Raw genomic sequence first — 17,920 nt, forward strand, 5'->3', positions numbered from 1 at the left:
TTACAAATATCCAGTAGATTTATTTATAGTGCAGAACGATAAGAGCAACTTGAGATGTGAAGTTTTCTTTGAAGAACATTTTTTGTTGTCATGGCTGTTTTATTTAATTAATTAATTAATTAATTAATTTATTTATTTATTTCCAGCCAATTTTCAGGTTCTGTGTGTGGGTATGGATGGAGAGGGGACATATACAGGGACACACACCCACACATGTGCCTGCACATTTTCAGTGCTGTAGACTCTTTTTTAAATTTTGTTTTTCTCTCTTTATTTTTTAAAATGTTACATTAAAAAAAATAAGAGGTCCCCATATACTCCCCACGCTCCTCACTCCACTCCTCCCACATCAACAATCTCTTTCATCATTGTGGGACATTCATTGCATTTGGTAAATACATTTTGGAGCACTGCTACACCACATGGATAGTGGTTTAACATTGTAGTCTACACTCTCCCACAGTCCACCCAGTGGGCCATGGCAGGTCATACAATGCCCAGCATCTGTCCCTGCAGTACCACCTAGGACAACTCCAAGTCCTGAAAATGCCCCCACATCATATCTCTTCTTCCCTCTCCCTACCCTCAGCAGCTACCACGGCCACTTTCTCCACATCAATGCTACAGTTTCTTCTATTACTAATGACAATGATCTTGTCAGTACCTACTCCTGATTTTTTGATAGAATATTAGAATCTGCTTCCAAATATTTTCTATATGGATAATGATGCTTGGGAGCAGAGATGTTAAAAAACAACAACATAAAAGGCTTTAGTATATGTGCTATTCTCACAGCAACTCAAAAGAAAATTTTCAACACTGATGCTGATGGTGTAATTATTAGTATTTTTAAAAGAGGAAACTAAAATAGGAAAAATTTAAGTGATTCATCCAACTTAATAACTAGTAGCTGTTGGTCTTTCGACTCTCCTTTATACAAAGGGAAGGGTGCTAAGAACCTATTCAGTCAGCCATACCTCCATCCACCCTCATCCACCTCCACATTCTTCAGTAAAACTATCTACCCATCCATCCTCTTGCTCGTAATTCTGCTATCAACACTTCTACCAATTTGTACATTCTTCTGTTCACCTGTTGGGTAGTTGTGAGTTTTGGCCATGGACCCCTGCAATCTTACAATTCTTTGGATGAAACAGTTTACAATGCTTTTAAGTATATCTTCAGGGGATGTGACTGGGTGACAGAGGTAAGTTGTTTATCAGGCATTTTGATCACAGAAAACTATGATTCTCCTGCTTCCAAACTTCTACTCTATAGCCCAAACTAAAACCTTTTTTACTTTATTTGTTTATTCAATTTAATTTAATTAATTATTATTTTTTTAGGTAGATCTCATATGTGGGAAGATGGCGCTCAACCACTGAGCTACACTGGCTCCTTCAAGTTGTTTTTTTCATTTGTTTGCTTCTTTTTTTTTTTTTTTTTAGGAGGTACTGGGGATTGAACCCGGGACATCATATGTGGGAAATAGATGCTCAATCTCTTGAGCTACATATGCTCCCCATTATTTATTTTTTAACTTCATTTACAATGTTCTTCCAAATACACATCTTGCTTGTCCCTAAGTCCCTAAATATTTCAGTCAGTAAAAGACTGTCATTTGGTTATCCACTGTGTTCTTCCATCATGTGCTCTAGTTGATTATTTGGATAACAAGTTATATTCTGTTTAGTAAGTAATTGAGATTATCACTTTAGAAATCCATCTCATATCTCCTATTAGTACTCTGATTTATCATTCTTTTGAAACTGAAAGAACACTGACACAACCTTCTCTGAGAATTTTTATCTTTCTCCACAGTGCAATTGAATGTTCCACTGTGATTTTCCCTTTAGAAAATATTTTAAATATCTGTTTAAAACATCCATGTTTGTTTAAAATCCATCTCTCTTGTTTGGGGCTGATAATCCTGACATTTTTATTTTTCATCCTATTTCCCTTGCTCATTTTGCATATTGGTTGTTTATTTGGTACAAAACCTTCCTCTCCCTAATGGGATATCTATAGTTGTTTGGAGAGAACTAGTAAAGAAGATTGTTTTGTTGAAAATTAACTATGCAGTGAAACTTTTCATATAAAGATCTTCCATAATTTATAGCAGGACTTCAAGGACTGTTTGCTTTATGTAAGATGGGAAACAATGCTTTGAAACAGAATAATTTGTTATGTTTTCAGCAAGTAGATATTTTAGTAAGAAACTTTGTGGTCCTTCCAACCCATCCACTCAACAATACATCCATATGTTCAACCACCCATTCACTCACCATGTATAGTATGCAGTGGAACTTAAACGGGAGGATGCTTGAGAATCTTATTTAGTCAGCTATGCCTTTAAGCTGTACTTTCCTCCACCCATATGTTCTCAAAAAAAAAAAAGAATATATAAATTTATATATTTTTATATGTCCATCTACCCTCCTTAATTTTCTTATCAGCGAATTGATCCATCCATCCATCCATCCATCCATCCATCCATCCATCCATCCATCCATCCATCCTTCCACCCACCCATTGGTCCATTTACCTAAGTCCTTACCCAGTAATTTGTCACTATTTTTGCTTATCTACATTTTTGCTCATTCAAATGTCTATTCTCTCACTCCAGAAACATTCTAGGCTTACAGTTATTGATTAACAATAAATTAAAAAAACAAAAAGAACTTCCAGTGACATCTACTATCATTTCTTATTGAGAAGTTGAATAAGTATGAAACGTGATTAAGTTACTTGCTGAAGGTGAATAACCCCAAACATCTACCCAGATTATTTAACTCAAGAAGTCATGTTCTCTTTTTTGTTTTTTGATTAAACACCTGTTCAATTTATTAGAACCAATAACTGTCAACAATCTAAATTAAAAAGATAAAAACTGAGGGAGCCAGCCCCAGGATGCCTGGCTAATAGCTGTGATGGTTTCTGGGCATAGCCCATTGGAAATGGTGAGGATTCTGCATTCAAAGGCAACTGGGGGATCCACATTTACTTGCACTGGGGGCAGACCCGAGATGCTTCCCTGTCCCCTGGCTAGGGTCCTCCTACATCTAACTCCCATATAATACTTTTGATTTATTTCTAAGATGTTGTAGGCTCGAAAGTGAGAGTCACCCATGCTGCCCAATGGATGAATGGATGAATGAATGAAATCCAATTTCTCAGAGTAAGAAGTCCCAGTGCTGTAAGGATTCAGTAGCTCCTGTATAAACAAAACACAAAGCAGCCAAGGCTTTAGCATAAACCCACAGTCATTATGCCTTTGACTGAGGACAAGATTTGAAGTATTTGGAAAGTCCCTCCTGAGGGCCCAAACATGAACTGATACTGTTCTACTGTCAGGAGCTGTAGAATCAACTATTTGGGATTTATTCCTGGGTGAGCCATCATATTGATAGACTGGAATCTTGTCCCAGGGTCTATGGGACCTGCTTCTTAGAAATGGTCCAGCAACTCCCACTCTGAAGTTCCAGACATTTTGTGGAGTTGATAGTCTTGAAATGAGTGAAACTTTTCTATGCACAGTATGGTTATGAGGCACTGAGACTGAGAGCAGCATGCATTTTTAAGAACATTCTTGAAAGCTGGGCATATTTAAATTATTCTTCTCTGATATCATAACAGAATGAGTCCATCTAACTCCTACTTCTTTGAATACTATTAACAAGGATGATCATTTGCCTTCATTTGTGTTTGGGTCTTTATATAAAAAGAGATTTTGCTCATTATGACAACTTAAGTATTTCAGACTTGTAGAAGTTCAATTTATCATGAATACAGTGCCTAACTTTTTTTTTTTTTTTTCAATTGAGACTTGTGAACTTTCTTTATTGGAGTCTGGCTAAGAGCAATGGATTTGATATAGGACTGACACATCATGTTTCCAAACCTGTGAAGCTGCGATTCAGACTGAAGATGGTAGTAAGTTTGCCAAGGGCATAAATGGTGGCCTGGGAATTCTCTTGGGAAGCAGCTTGTCAGACTCTTCTTGTCAATATTCTCCATTTGCATGCCTGTTAGCTGAACATATTGTCTTTCTATTTCCATTTCCATTCTGTTTCAAACTTTTAGAGAAGGAGTTGATTCAGAGTTTGTGGCATGGACTGTGTGGTTTCATACACATGGCTTCTATTTTCACAGGTTAAATCTTTTTTGCCATTCATTGGCAAACTTTTGCCACTCATTGGCAAAAGGTTTCTTTCTTTTGTCTCCTCATCATCTCAGGAAACAGGGAGTCTCCAGGGTAGCTTGCTATACTTTGCTGAGAGTCCCTATAGAAATATGCTTAAATGTGTATGCTCTAGGATCGGACTCACTGAATTACAGCTAGTTTTGTCATTTATTAACTGTGCAAGCTTGAGAAAGTCAGTGTATTTAATGAACCTGAGCCTCTCATCCATGAAATGGGAATAATAGAAATAGTGACCTCATGCATTTGCTGGGAGTACTAAATGAGATAGTGTATGCAAAATGCTGGATCCTGTGATAGAGCCACATTAGGCTCCCCATAAATGTGAATTATACTCATTATTAAGGTGATGGCCAAACATAAGCAAGGAACAGAGTACAAAAAAGAAGCATGGCTTTTAGGGTGATTATAGCTAAGAATTTAAAGAAATTGAAATATTATGTCAAATATAAAATATTTTGTCCCAAACACAAGATAGTTAAAAGTTCATTATTTAGAAGAATATTTTTCAATTATCCTTCCCTTCCTATCCATTGGAAATACCTTTAATACTCCTCATGAACCTTATTTAATAACAACTGCATTAAGAACAAATAATACAGTTTGTTCATCACTGATTCATGGTACTTAGTTTTAGAAGGAAGAGTTCTGCCTCTGTCTCAGAGAGGCAAGTAAAAGGATTCATTACTTTAATGACTATATAAATAGGCCTAAGTAAAGGGAAATATAAAATGTAAAATCAATTACAAGGTACAGGGCATTAAGATATGTCCTGTGGAGACAAATATATATCAAACTTTGCGTATTTACTAGGTGCCAAGTTCCATTCTTCTTGTTGAGACTACTTGACAAGTAATGGACGTAGAGGCCCTGCTTTTGTGGAATTTACAATTTAAAAGAGTAACACGAGCAATGACTCCTTCTCTTGAATGCATTTTCAGGTCCATGCAGCCAAAAACAATTTCATTTGTTTTCGCTTCCAATATTGTATTTCTCTGGGCATTAGTCCCCATGGCCAGGTCAAGCTCCTCATATGTGTACCAGCAGCTGACAGAGAAAGCAAAGAAAAAGTGTCTGAGATACCAGGATGCTACACATTTACCTGCTGCAAACTATTACAAAATAAAATTTTGCAAAGCAGAAGTTATTTCTAGTGTAGGATGCTGTGTCCTATTCATTTAATCAAAGAGTATTCTCTCTGTAAGCTTTCACCCCTAAGGACAAGTTTAAGGGCAGCTTGGTTTATATGAGAATGATTTTGAGAACTTTTATTATTTCATTGGATTATTTTCTCCATATACTTTCTGATCACAAGAGTAATTATATATTCTCAACTTAGGCTTATTAAGATCTTTAGAGTGTTTTTATGCCGATTGCATACTTTTAGTTTTATGATATAATTTGCTTCTGTGATTTGTTAGGGATGGAGCTACTGGATGAAAGATAACTATATTTGGGTTGAATTTAGATTTACCATTTAAGCATAAAAAGGCATCTCGAAAGTTATGTAATCATGTAATTCATCATAATACCCTCCCTCCTTGCATCCATCTATATCTATGATGGTATAAGATGTGTGATTTAGTTCTAAAGCATCAAGAGCTAGTGGTTGTCTAGTTCTGAATGAATAAAATTATGGAACCTCAGTCTTGCTTGAAATGAGAAATTCTACATTTGGTCAACATGGATTTTTGAGATGTTCTGTAGTGCATAAGTGGGCTGAACTACAAGTTAAAATAAGGTTTCAAATTTAACACTTCCTTGAGGGAAGCAGTTCAGAAGCCTGAAAAGGGCTCTTGTGGTCCTCTCATTGTTGTTTTTTACTTGCCCCTTTACTTTTCTACCAGTGTACTTATGTGCCTGATCTTGTTTGAAATCCTGTGTTCCTACTGTTTCAATATTTAGGCCAAAAACTCTACATTGCATCTAAGTCCCTGGTCCCATTTTGACATCAAATAATCTTGCTTACCAGATTAGATTATCAATCCATTCACTGACAGAATGATAGAATGTGTTCTCCTTGACAGGCATTTTCCTAGATCCTGGGAATACAGTGCTTCCTATGATGCAGTTTGATTCAAGAGAGTTGAGCTTGCTATTCTCTCCAAGGGTGAGATTCATGAAAAACAAGGATGAGAAAGTAAAAGAGATTCATGTTTAATTGATCCCTGTTGATCCCTTTAGGGTCCAAAATGTATGGATTCTATCTCAGTTATCTAGACACTTCTTGAGAGGAAGATAAGCAATTTGACAGACTCACCTATGAAATCCTTCTGAATAGAATGAAACTTCAAATTAAATTCTGATTCCAGAGCTAACCTATTTTCAGATGAGGCAGTGAGTTATCCTGTAGTTTGCTGATCCCAGTCCTCATCTCTCACTCTAGAGGAAGAGATGGACAGAATGCTACAATCTTTTCCTTTCTAGTAAGTAAATTATAATTTGATACTAAAATAGGCAACTATAGAGAATAATTCATCTCCTCTAGCTTCTGCTATCTTAAGACTACTTTAGGGTCCTGGTGATCTGTGTGAGGATGGGAAAGTGGTTTGAGTGTTTGTTCTTCACAATAAATATACACAACCATGAGAGGGAAGGATGTAGGTGGTATTGAAGTCCTGGGCCTTTTCTCTGATTGTGAAAGTACTAATGCATTTGATTTATAAGAATATTGCTTTTATCATCTTTTCATATTCATCTATTACCAATCCATCTATCCATTCATCCCCCCATCTTTCCTTTCAACAATCCATCCATCTACTGTATCTTATTTCTTATGTTGGGTGGAAAAATTGAACACATACATGGGGATTTCTCAAGGGTTGTGAATTCATAGTTGATAAGTCTTAGGTCTGTATGCTTAACATTTCTAAATTCCTTTGTTCTCTTCCTTAAATCATTGTTTGAAAAATCAGATGAGAAAAATGTCTTCCCTTTGTTTATATTCACTTCATTCCACAAACATTTGTTGTGCTTCTGACAGTATTCCAGGCACTTTAGTAAACAATGGGAATATGAAGAAGAGTGAAAATACAAGTACTTCCTTCCAAGTATTTTGTATTTTAATTAAGGAATGTTATACAAAAGTTTGGAAGATGATGAAGTTGTAATGATGTTAACATACACATCTCAAGTCTTTTTGCAGTTTGGTTAGGATCCCTGAACTTGAAGAATTGACATGAGAGATTGGGATCACTCTGTGTCCTCCTGATGCTCTATGCTTCTCCATGTAGGCTGTGGTGGGTGACTGGATGGGTTGGGAGTGATCTGGTGGTAGACCATTGTTGTAGGTCATCCGGTTGTACACCATTGGTGCTGGCTGGACTTGGGAACCATAATTAAGGAAACTTTGTGAATTGGTGTCTAAGCTTTCTCTCCTTATCCATCTTCCCCTTTGTTTCTATAGCTTTTGCTTGTAGGCACACACCAATCAATTGAACCTTCCTAAAAGAAAACTATGGCCATATTGGTCTCCTCATTGAAACCCCTTTATTTATGGACTTTCATTGCTTTTACAGCCAAATTTGAACTCCAAACCTTGGTTTTAAAAATACATAGCTTGGCTCCTACCTTCCTTTCTATTTTTATTTCTTGCTACCTCCTCTCTTCTCAACTCCATGTTCTCTCCAAATTAAATCATCTCTAGCTTCTCTAACAGTGAGTTTGCTCACTCTGCCGGGAACATATTTCCTCCCTCTTTGGGATATGAAAGTTTAATCATTACTTCTTAGAGGAGACCTTTTATGTCCTTACTGTCAGGGTTAAGTAAAATTTCTCTGCGTTCCCACAGCCCTCTGTTCTTTCCCTAGCATAACTCTTAGAATGCATTTGAATACAAAAACTGACTCTAACATGTGCTATTATGACTGCCCTTTGCTGATTGTGTATTTTCTGGACAAGTTCCCTAAAACTTTCAGAATCTCTTCTCACTGGCAAATGGAGAAATGTTCAGTAGTTAATTGTGAGAATTACATTCGATTTCTACATGTAGGTTGTTCACCAAATAATAATTAGTCAATAAATAACAACAACAACAACTATACTTCCTCTAATTTTTTTGTTTACTTGTGTTTATCTCCCACAATTTTGAGTCTTTGAAGACAGTTTATGTTTCTGTAGTTCCGTGCTCTAGGTTCAGCACCTCGGACAGTGCACTGTAAAACCTGCGTTCCTCTGTATAGGTTTATTAGATGAATGGATGAGGCCTTTAGTGCTATAGCTGACCCAAAGAGTCTCATTGCCCCGGGACCATTTGCACGTGGTTCTTATCCTGTTTTAATTATCATGCAGAAGCAGCCCCAAGGAGAGATGGTTCTCATACATACAGATGATATGCAATGTGTGAACATCGGCATATTTGGGATAATATCTTCAGCTACATAATCTCATAGAGAGGCCACAGAGTGAGATAAATTGACAGAGAAGTCAATTTGACAGTTGTATTGAATCGAGCATATTCTGATAGACTTATGTTCCAACCAATATAGGAAGCAGCCACTGGCAACCAGGCACCCAGAATCCTTCCAAGCTCCAGATTCTTATGTACATTTACTACACATAGATTGCTGTTTCTATGTACCCACAAGTCTTCTCTTTGTAATATTAATTTGGTTACACCCACAAGAGCTATGTGCAAGTGTGTGTGCATGTGTGTGTGATACAATTAATAGGAGGAAATGAGTGATTATAGACACACAATATTCTGTTTCAGAATTATCTTTGGCATTTGGATCAGGGATTGATTGGAACTTTACTGGTGTTAGCTAAAATGAATTTCCCAAAGAAAGAAGAAGCATATTATGTTTACTAAGTTGTTTTGATTTTTGCAAAGTGCTATATGTGAAAAGCTATCTTCACATGGAATTTGTTTAAGTTGAAACTGTGCTTTACAAAATGTTTTCAAATAGTTGTATATAGTTGAATACGATATAAAATAAAAATTGTTTTACTTATTGTACACTTCCTATGTCCACTTCAGTTTTTCAAATATTTTTCAAATCTGTTGTGTTAGATTTTAAAATCAATTCTGCTTGGTAAATATCTTATAACATATTATAGACAAAATAACAGAGGTTCAAATAATACATGAATTTCCCAATTCACATAGCTAGAGAGACCTGAACCTAGTTTGTTTTATACTTACAAGAACCTGTTTATTCCTTTTTCTATGTCAGTTATTTTTTTTCAACACAATGGGACATCAAGATCTAAAATAAGATTAAAACAAACTTTACTAATCATAATAAAACAGAGGTTATTGATAAATTTAAGGAAAATATGGCATAAATTCTAGTATAAAACAGAAAAATAATAAAGCTAATTTGAATGGCCTATTTTCAATTAACAAGAATGTGGTCAAGAATCACATGTAGCAATATCTTTTCTTTCTCTGGAATGCCTTGTATATGAATGGCAGTCTCTATGAATGATATATTATTCAAATCTAAATTTTAAAATAAATGCTAATTAAAATGTTGAAATTCACATTAATTAAAAATGATCACAAATTATGATTAATATCATATTAATGAATTATAATCCCATATTCATTAAGATAAATTGGCATTTCAATATTTCTTCCTGTTAATAAATGTAATACAATAAATTAAAGGGATACATTTTGAGATTCAATAAATACTTGATGCAATCTTATGCCTTAACATTTTTTAAATATTCAAAAATAAAGTAGGAGATCTACATTCATTTGGATTCTTTGTTGCCATTTTATGTATTTTTTTACAATCCTTTCTTTTTTCATTTTATTAATACAAGTTATTAATACAAGTATTAATACAAGTTAAATTGATGAAAAAAGAGAAAAAGGCTCCTCTACATAAAAGGGATCCCAAGAGAACACAATGTCTTTAGAATTTTTAGGAGCTTCTTTCAACAAGATAGTTTCTTTTGTTATTGTTGTTTTAAGGAACAACTATTTGAAACAACCAGAACTATGTTGGCATTTAAATAACAGACCTAAAATGAAAATATGCACATTTAGGCAGTATTTTGCAATTCTAATCCATTGGACTTTTAAAAATACAAACTAAAGAATATGTATGTATATCTTGTTTTGTTTTTAAAACAGAAGTCAACATAATATAAAGGAAAAGTGACAAATATAAGGACATTCCTGTCTCTCTTTTGAGAGTCAACTATGAGAACTTTGAAATCAGGGTTTCTGTTTTCCCCAGAACCTACCGAAATGTTTAACACAGATGAGGTATTCGGTAAATATTGATTACCATAGCCTGAAAATGAAGACGTTTTCACTTTTCAGAAGGCTTCTATTTTTGGTAAACATGCTCACATTTTCTGGCTTCAGTATCTTTCTCTGTAAAATGGGAACATTTTTCCTGTACTGGAAAAGTCAAAGTCAAAGAGGAAAGGGAATGGATGGGGCTCAAGTGTTGAGCTCCTGCCTCCTACATGGGAGTTCCTAGGTTCGGTTTCCAGTGCCTCCTAAAAAAAGCAAAAGCAAACAGCAAGCAAACCAAATGAAAAGGCCAACTCAGGTTGCTGATGTGGCTCAGTTTTTGAGCTGCAGTTTCTCACATACCCAGGTTCAATCTCTGGTCCTGGATACTAAAAAAAAAAAAAAAAAAAAAAGACAAGAAAGGAAAAAAAAGAAATTGAAGGGGAAAAAGTCTTATTCAGACATTTAAGTTGAATTCTGTGCCTTCCACACTTACTTGCATCAAACCTGAATTTTGATGTGGTTATTATGTGATTTGCCCAACCTCAGATTTCTTATATGTCATATGAAGTATTGTAACTCATTGAGTTTTTAATAAAAATTAAGATAATTATTATATGAGAAGTGATTAAAAAAGATCTTGACTTACAAATAATAATCCCTATATGGTAGCTAATAATAACTTTAAATAAACTTACCAAGTTTTAAAGGAAAAATATCTTTAATGTACCTACATAAGCTCTTTGTACAGTTACAGTTAGCAGGAATTGATGAAGCTACAAGAATATAAAAAGAAAGAGCAATACTCAATGAGGATGTAGCTAAAATATAACATTGCAGATTGTCTTATCACTAACTAATGCCACTTTTCATTTTAGCTACACACAGACTTGGATCCTGGGAGCAAAAAAATCAAGTATATCCTATCAGGCGATGGAGCTGGGACAATCTTTCAAATAAATGATGTAACAGGAGATATCCATGCTATAAAAAGACTTGACCGAGAGGAAAAGGCTGAGTATACCCTAACAGCCCAGGCAGTGGACTGGGAGACAAACAAACCTCTTGAGCCTCCTTCTGAATTTATTATTAAAGTTCAAGACATCAACGACAATGCACCAGAGTTTCTTAATGGACCCTATCATGCTACAGTGCCAGAGATGTCCATTTTGGGTACGTATGAATTCAATTTCACAGAACTATTAAGAGGTATCTTTGAAATAGCTCCTGGCATCAGTGATGGTATGCTACTGAACAAAAAATATTTATTACCATCTTATCTCTAATTTGTATATCCAAATATTTTTTGGCCTAAGTTCCACAGCTCAATAGCTTTAGTCTCCTAGTAATAGGAATTGACGGAGCAGTTTTATTAAAATATTTCTTCTTATACAACAATACTTAAATAGGCTGAATTTGTATTCCTCTCATAGCCTTGTAGTTCAAGTATTGTTACTGAGGCGGATTTATCAAGATTTGTTCCAACATGCCAGGCTAATCCTTCTGATATTTGCTTGCTGTTTAATTATTTGTTTGTGTATATTCACATGCAGATGAAGCACTTAGAGAAATAGAGAAAAGTCTAGGTCTGTAGTCAGTCAGATATTGGATTGAGCTGGTAGATTCTAGAGTGGATTAGTCAATCACAGTTACCAAAGAGACTTCAGTTTTGTGGCCGCTTCACCTTAAGTGGCCTTTTCTAGAACTACTATCATCATTGACCTATTCTCACTTTTACTGAGCCATTGAATTACCAACACATTTTACAAAAAGAAGAAAGAAAAAGGGGATTTTTTTGGAGCAAGTTAGATATCCGTAACACTTTACAGAGCAAGTTTTTATCCCAAAACAATGTTTTAATCTTTGTGTTCCTTTTTGGATCTGCTTAAACACCCCAAACCCTAACCTTAATATAGGAAACTTCTGGATCCCAGACTTCTGTATTTAGAGGTATTTTAGAACTCTTCCTTGTCTGACAAAAGTAGTAGGCAGGATCCGAATTTCAAAATATACAATCACTTATGTATGTAATATATATTTCATTTGTTTAAAATTCCATTTAAGACAACTTGTGAGGATATATGTATGCAGCAACATCAGATAAATAGAACCAGGTGAACATGAGGAAACAAAGAAAGCAGACAGGTAGGGATATAACTTATAGACCAGAATGTTGAATGTAAGCATGGTCATTCACCATGCCAAGTCCAAAAGTTTGGCACTAAATTTTCTGCCAGAGGAAAGCCTAACAAAGAACTCTATTTACAGGGTCAGGAAAATTACAAATATTTACAGAGAAGTAAAGACCAGAAAGAAATATCTAGATGAATAGTGTTTTAGTTTGCTACAGGACTAGGCTTCTAAGGCAAAATTCCAGAAATGGGTTGACTTTTATAATGGGAAGTTTATTTGAGCCTCTGAAAATATCTAAATAAAGGCATCACCAGAGATGCTTTCTCACCAAAGGTTGACTTCTGGCAATCCTGAACTCCTGCCATGTGGCAAAGCAAAATGGCGGCCATTCTGTGTTTCTCCTCCAGGCTCACTTTCTTCCCAAACTCAGCTGTGGGCAATCAGGCATATGGCTCATCTCTTTCTGACCTCATCTCTTCACCTTTGACTGCTCTACTGATTCTAGCCTCCAGCCCCTCTCTCTCAGCCTTTCAGAGGTTCTCTGTCTTTTTGTAGCTATAGGTGATCCTGGAGTCCTCCCTCACATGGCAGGGTAAAAATGGCAAAAACTGTGTGTGTCTGCTTTTAGTTCTCTGCTTGTATAAGACTCCAGCAAGAGAACCAAGACCCAATCTGGGTTATGTCTCACTGATGTACTCCAATCAAAGGCCCTAAATTGAAGAATCAAAGTTGATCCAATCAAGAGTTCCCTTAACTGAATCTAATGCAATTAAAGGGTCCCACATCCACACAAATGAATTACTTCTAAGAACATAATCTCTTCTGGGATTCATAAAAGATTCAAACTGTCACAAGTGGTGCCCTCAACATCTTTATTGTTGATACATATGCAAGTGAAATGTTGATTGTGGTTTCCAAAGCTAAATTTGGTATGCATTTTCTTGTTCAACACATAATGCCCTTACCTTTCAAATGTGTTCTTGACATTTTAATCTAGTGTGAGCACATGCATGCATGTTTTTGTGCATGTGTAAATGTGATATACCTGTTGGGAATCAGTTGGGATATAACTTTCAAATTTAAAAAAAAATCCTATCATTTACTCCTTAATATTGTTTTGTTTCTTACAGTTCTATTTTCTTTCCATTCCTCTTCTTATTTGTTCTCCTCCTTCTCCTTCTCCTCTTCCTCCTATTTCTTCTCTTATTCTCTTCCTCCCTTCCTTCCTTTCTCTTTTCTTTCATTGTTTCCCTAGGTCAAGCCATAGCTTCAGCCATTTGCTTAATATGAGTTGCTTTAAAATCATATTCTCAGCCCCACCTTCCTGTTTAATATGGGAATCTACTTTCCTAGCTGCTTCATTTTTACATAGATATCCCAATTATAGTTCAAACTCCACACTAAAAATCCAATATTAATTTTCCTTATGAAATTTCTTTCTGCTTTCTGACTTTTACGATTTTATCTATGATCCCAATATACCCTAAAATCCCATGTTCAAAATATAGGAAACATCACTGAATTCTTTTTCCTACTTAAAATCTCAATGGCACCTTGTCCATTTAATCAGTAATTATAGTCACTTCGGACAAATGAAAACACCTCAGTATTTGTACTTTCTAGATTCTCATATACAAACAGGAATTGAGAAATTTATTTTCCCACTTTTTTGATTCTTGTTTGGTCAACTCACTCAGGCAGCATATTTGCCTAATTCATCTTTGCATCCATACTAGAGTAAGGTTGTTTTAAGAAATCAGTGACGCCTACCATACATATAGCATCCTTTATCTTAATTGCTAAGAAATGATTAACAGGGAAGCTGTTATTTTCATCTCACTATTATAATTTCTACATCTTAATGACCAAATCTTTATTTATTGCAAATGTGTCAGAAGCCCCCATTTTTGTGTGTATGAGTAATGTACCTAACAAATAGGTTGAGAAAAAAATCAGAAAATTCTCTAAACTTCATGTCCATTTTCAGCTAAAAAAATAATTTTGAAGGTATCATTAGCTACACAATGAAATGTGAATATGTGTCTATAAATACATGTGTAAAATTTTTTATCGAAAAATATTCTATGCTAAGAGAATAGAGATTAAAAGCTATAATCCATTCTCACATATAAACATAGTTGTTTTGTTTTTTTTTTAACCATAGGCAATGTGCTGAAGTTGAAAATAAGTTGAAGACAGACTAAGTTTAGGATTCTGGTTCTATCCCTTTTTGTCTGGGTGACTTTGAGTTTCAGGGAGTTTAAATCATTGCCCATTTTCCTTAGCTACAGTGCAAGGATAATAATTTCCACCTTGCTTTTCTTGTGTGAGAACTGCATGATAAAACACAAGGTAACGGAACACCATAAAGTAAATAACTGCTCAATAATTGGGTTTTGCTGTGGTTTTAAAATGATTTTTATTAAATCTATTTCCCATCTTACCTCTGGACCTTTACTTATGTATTGATTTTATGCATTGGGTGTCTGGTTTCTGTTTGACTCCAGCCTCTCTGGTTAAAGGAAGCAGAAGCAGCTGCACTATTTTATTGTCAAGTGTGAATTATTCCCTTCATTTCTCATGAAGGTGAATATCGGGATGAAGGTCAGCTGTTATCTCCTTTCTCTTCCCATTACCACTGTTCTCTCTCAGCCTGTCTCTTCCTTCCCCTCCCTCCTCCTTTCATTTTTCTTCCTTTGCCACTGCAGAAATGCCAGCACCTGCACCTGTATGCTCTGAGGAATGCCAGCAAGAACTTGGGAATTTCATTGTACAGAGAGTGAAAAATATAATTCTAATTGAGAAATTTAGCAATATTAAATTGAAATGAATATGATGTTCAAGAACTGTCTGCCAGTTGACAAGCTGTCAAGACAAAACACACATATATATTTGCCCAAATGGCAGTCAAATTATTTTAGAAATATCTTATTTGGAAGCTAGAGACACAGCTCTTTTATATTCTACTGTGAATTTCAGAATTGATGACAATTCACTTTTATGGCAATACCTTATAAAGAGTGGTATACAGGTTTGTCTGATTTTAACTATGGATCCCAAACTAGCATTGTCAAAGTTGGTTTTTCAATGGAATTTACCTACATTTTTATGAAGTTACAAAAACTTTAGGTGTATAATTTGTATATCAAAGTGCATTGGGAATGGGGGTATTTTAACTCTGATTGTATGTCTAAACATGGGTTTGGGGAAAATGAACTATTTATTTGACTTTGACATAGATTATCAGGTTATTTGGCTCCAAATACATGTTCTACTTAGACAAGCAACAAAACTCATCTAAACCTCATTTTCCATATCTGTATATTATCAATGATAATCCCTACCTAAAAGTATGGTTGGAAAAATTCAGTGAGTTTATTTAAAGTGCTGACTTTGCCTAGCATAGATTTGCCCCCCCCAATATAGTTTCTTTCCAAAATTCCCTCTCTGTATTACTTTTCCTAATATTATTCAATAAAATTGCCTGTGTGATACAAATGTCTTGGTCAATGAAATATTGCTTGAGAAGCCTTAACTTTAAGCTTCACAAATGCATATATTGGAATTAGTTCTATTTTATTTAAAAGGATATGTAGATAAGATTGCGGATAAAGGGATTAAAAAACAAGTAACACCTAGTTGATAATGCATTGTTGCTTTGTTGGTATGTGGTTATATAAAACATGACCCTGGAGGTTTTCTTTGAGATCTAAGTCTCCTCTAATGATGTTCAATATGTATTGAAAAAACTCACAATATGCCAGAAGCTGTGCTAAATGCTTCTAACAACCACAACAATCTTAGGTTATTGGTGCTGATATTAACCTCCCTACCCCTTATAATTTTTAATAAGAAAAATGGGGAAAATCCAAAACCAAATATGAAGTAGGAGAGCTAGCATGTAAGTCTAAGCATCTAGCCGTAGCTCCCATGGGCTTAAACTGTTTGAGCTAATGATCTTTGATAATATCTTTATAGAATTTTGTTTATGTGAATGCTATAATTCCATTGCATATTTATAATAGTAAATGTTCTTTCCAAGGTGACAGAGCTCTTGAGGTTCACATACTTTGCAAATTAAATTGAATAACTGAGATGAGAATTGTACAAGGAGAAGTTTGGGTGATATACTATACAATTTCCAAGATAGGAATATAAGCACTTTAAATACATAAGAACACTATGTTGCATAAAAATTCAAGTAAAAATTTTTAAAAAATTAACTGAGAGCCATGTGATGATAACAGGGGCTGAAGTGTCATCAATAGATACAGGCTAAAGAGAGTAACTGGAATTGACTCTGGGCTTCTCGGTGATAAATTCAAAAGGAGAATGCATGTTCCAGCAAAAAAAAAATATTAATTGAAATATCAGATGACAATTGTATGTCAAGAGAAGACTTATTAGTAAAATATGTTTTCATAAGGCAAATCTCACTGCTTTCCAAAGTCTTATGCCTGAAGCAATTATGAAGGCCAGTTAAAAATGTCACAAGTGAACTTACTCTCTCTGAACAAGAATTCAGCCAAAAAAAGTTAGAATTTTTAATAAAATTTCTATCAGTTTCTTTCTGAAAAACATGGCTATGTATTATTTTCATTCTCCTATCTTCTGTTTCAACTAGTACTATGTCTTTTATTGTTTTTATTAACACTTTTTAAATTAAAGTTAATAGATCACACAGAATGTTACATTAAAAAAATGTAAGAGGTTCCCATATAGCCAAATCCCCACCCTCCACTCCCATCATTTTTGTAATTTGAATTTTTTTGAAGATACATACATCACAAAATGGTTACATTACAAAAAACATAAAAGGTTCCTGTATACTCTCCATCCCCCCACCCCACTCCTCCCACACCACAACCTCCCCCATCATTGTGGCACATTCATCACATTTGGTGAACACATTTTGGAGCAATGCTGCACCACATATATAATAGTTTACCCTGTAGTTCACACTCTACCCCAGTACATTGGGTTATGGCAGGATATATAATGCCCAGCATCTGACCCTGCAATATCATTTAGGACAACTCCAAGTCCCAAAAATGCCCCCTCATCACATCTCGTCTTTCCTCTCCCTGCCCTCAGCAACTACTGTGTCTACTGTCTCCACGTCATTGATACAATTTCTTCTATTACTAGTCACAATAGTTTTATAGTGGAATATCAGTAGGTACACTCTAATTCACATTTTATTCCTCCATTCTGTGGATCCTGGGATGGTGATGTCCACCCCACCTCTATATCTAGAGGGGGCTTAGATTCCACATGACTGATGGATGTAGTTCTCCTGCTTGCAGTTATAGGCATACATGTGTCTTCTTATGGTAAATACCCTCAAATCATCTTTTGGAGGGAGGCCTTTGTAAAATACACTCTATTTCTTT

The 17,920-nt window shown here is 35.2% G+C and overlaps 1 protein-coding gene across 1 annotated transcript in view; it reads left to right on the forward strand.

Moving 5' to 3' along the window:
• Positions 1–17,920, forward strand: part of CDH8 (cadherin 8) — a 422,481-nt gene that overhangs the window by 138,813 nt on the left and 265,748 nt on the right. The window contains exon 3 of the mRNA XM_058279904.2: positions 11,273–11,567. Coding sequence (XP_058135887.1) covers positions 11,273–11,567 — 295 coding nt within the window. The remainder of the gene's footprint in view (positions 1–11,272; positions 11,568–17,920) is intronic.

The sequence above is a fragment of the Dasypus novemcinctus genome, chromosome 18 (genome assembly GCF_030445035.2).
Source record: "Dasypus novemcinctus isolate mDasNov1 chromosome 18, mDasNov1.1.hap2, whole genome shotgun sequence".
NCBI classification, from domain to species: domain Eukaryota; kingdom Metazoa; phylum Chordata; class Mammalia; order Cingulata; family Dasypodidae; genus Dasypus; species Dasypus novemcinctus.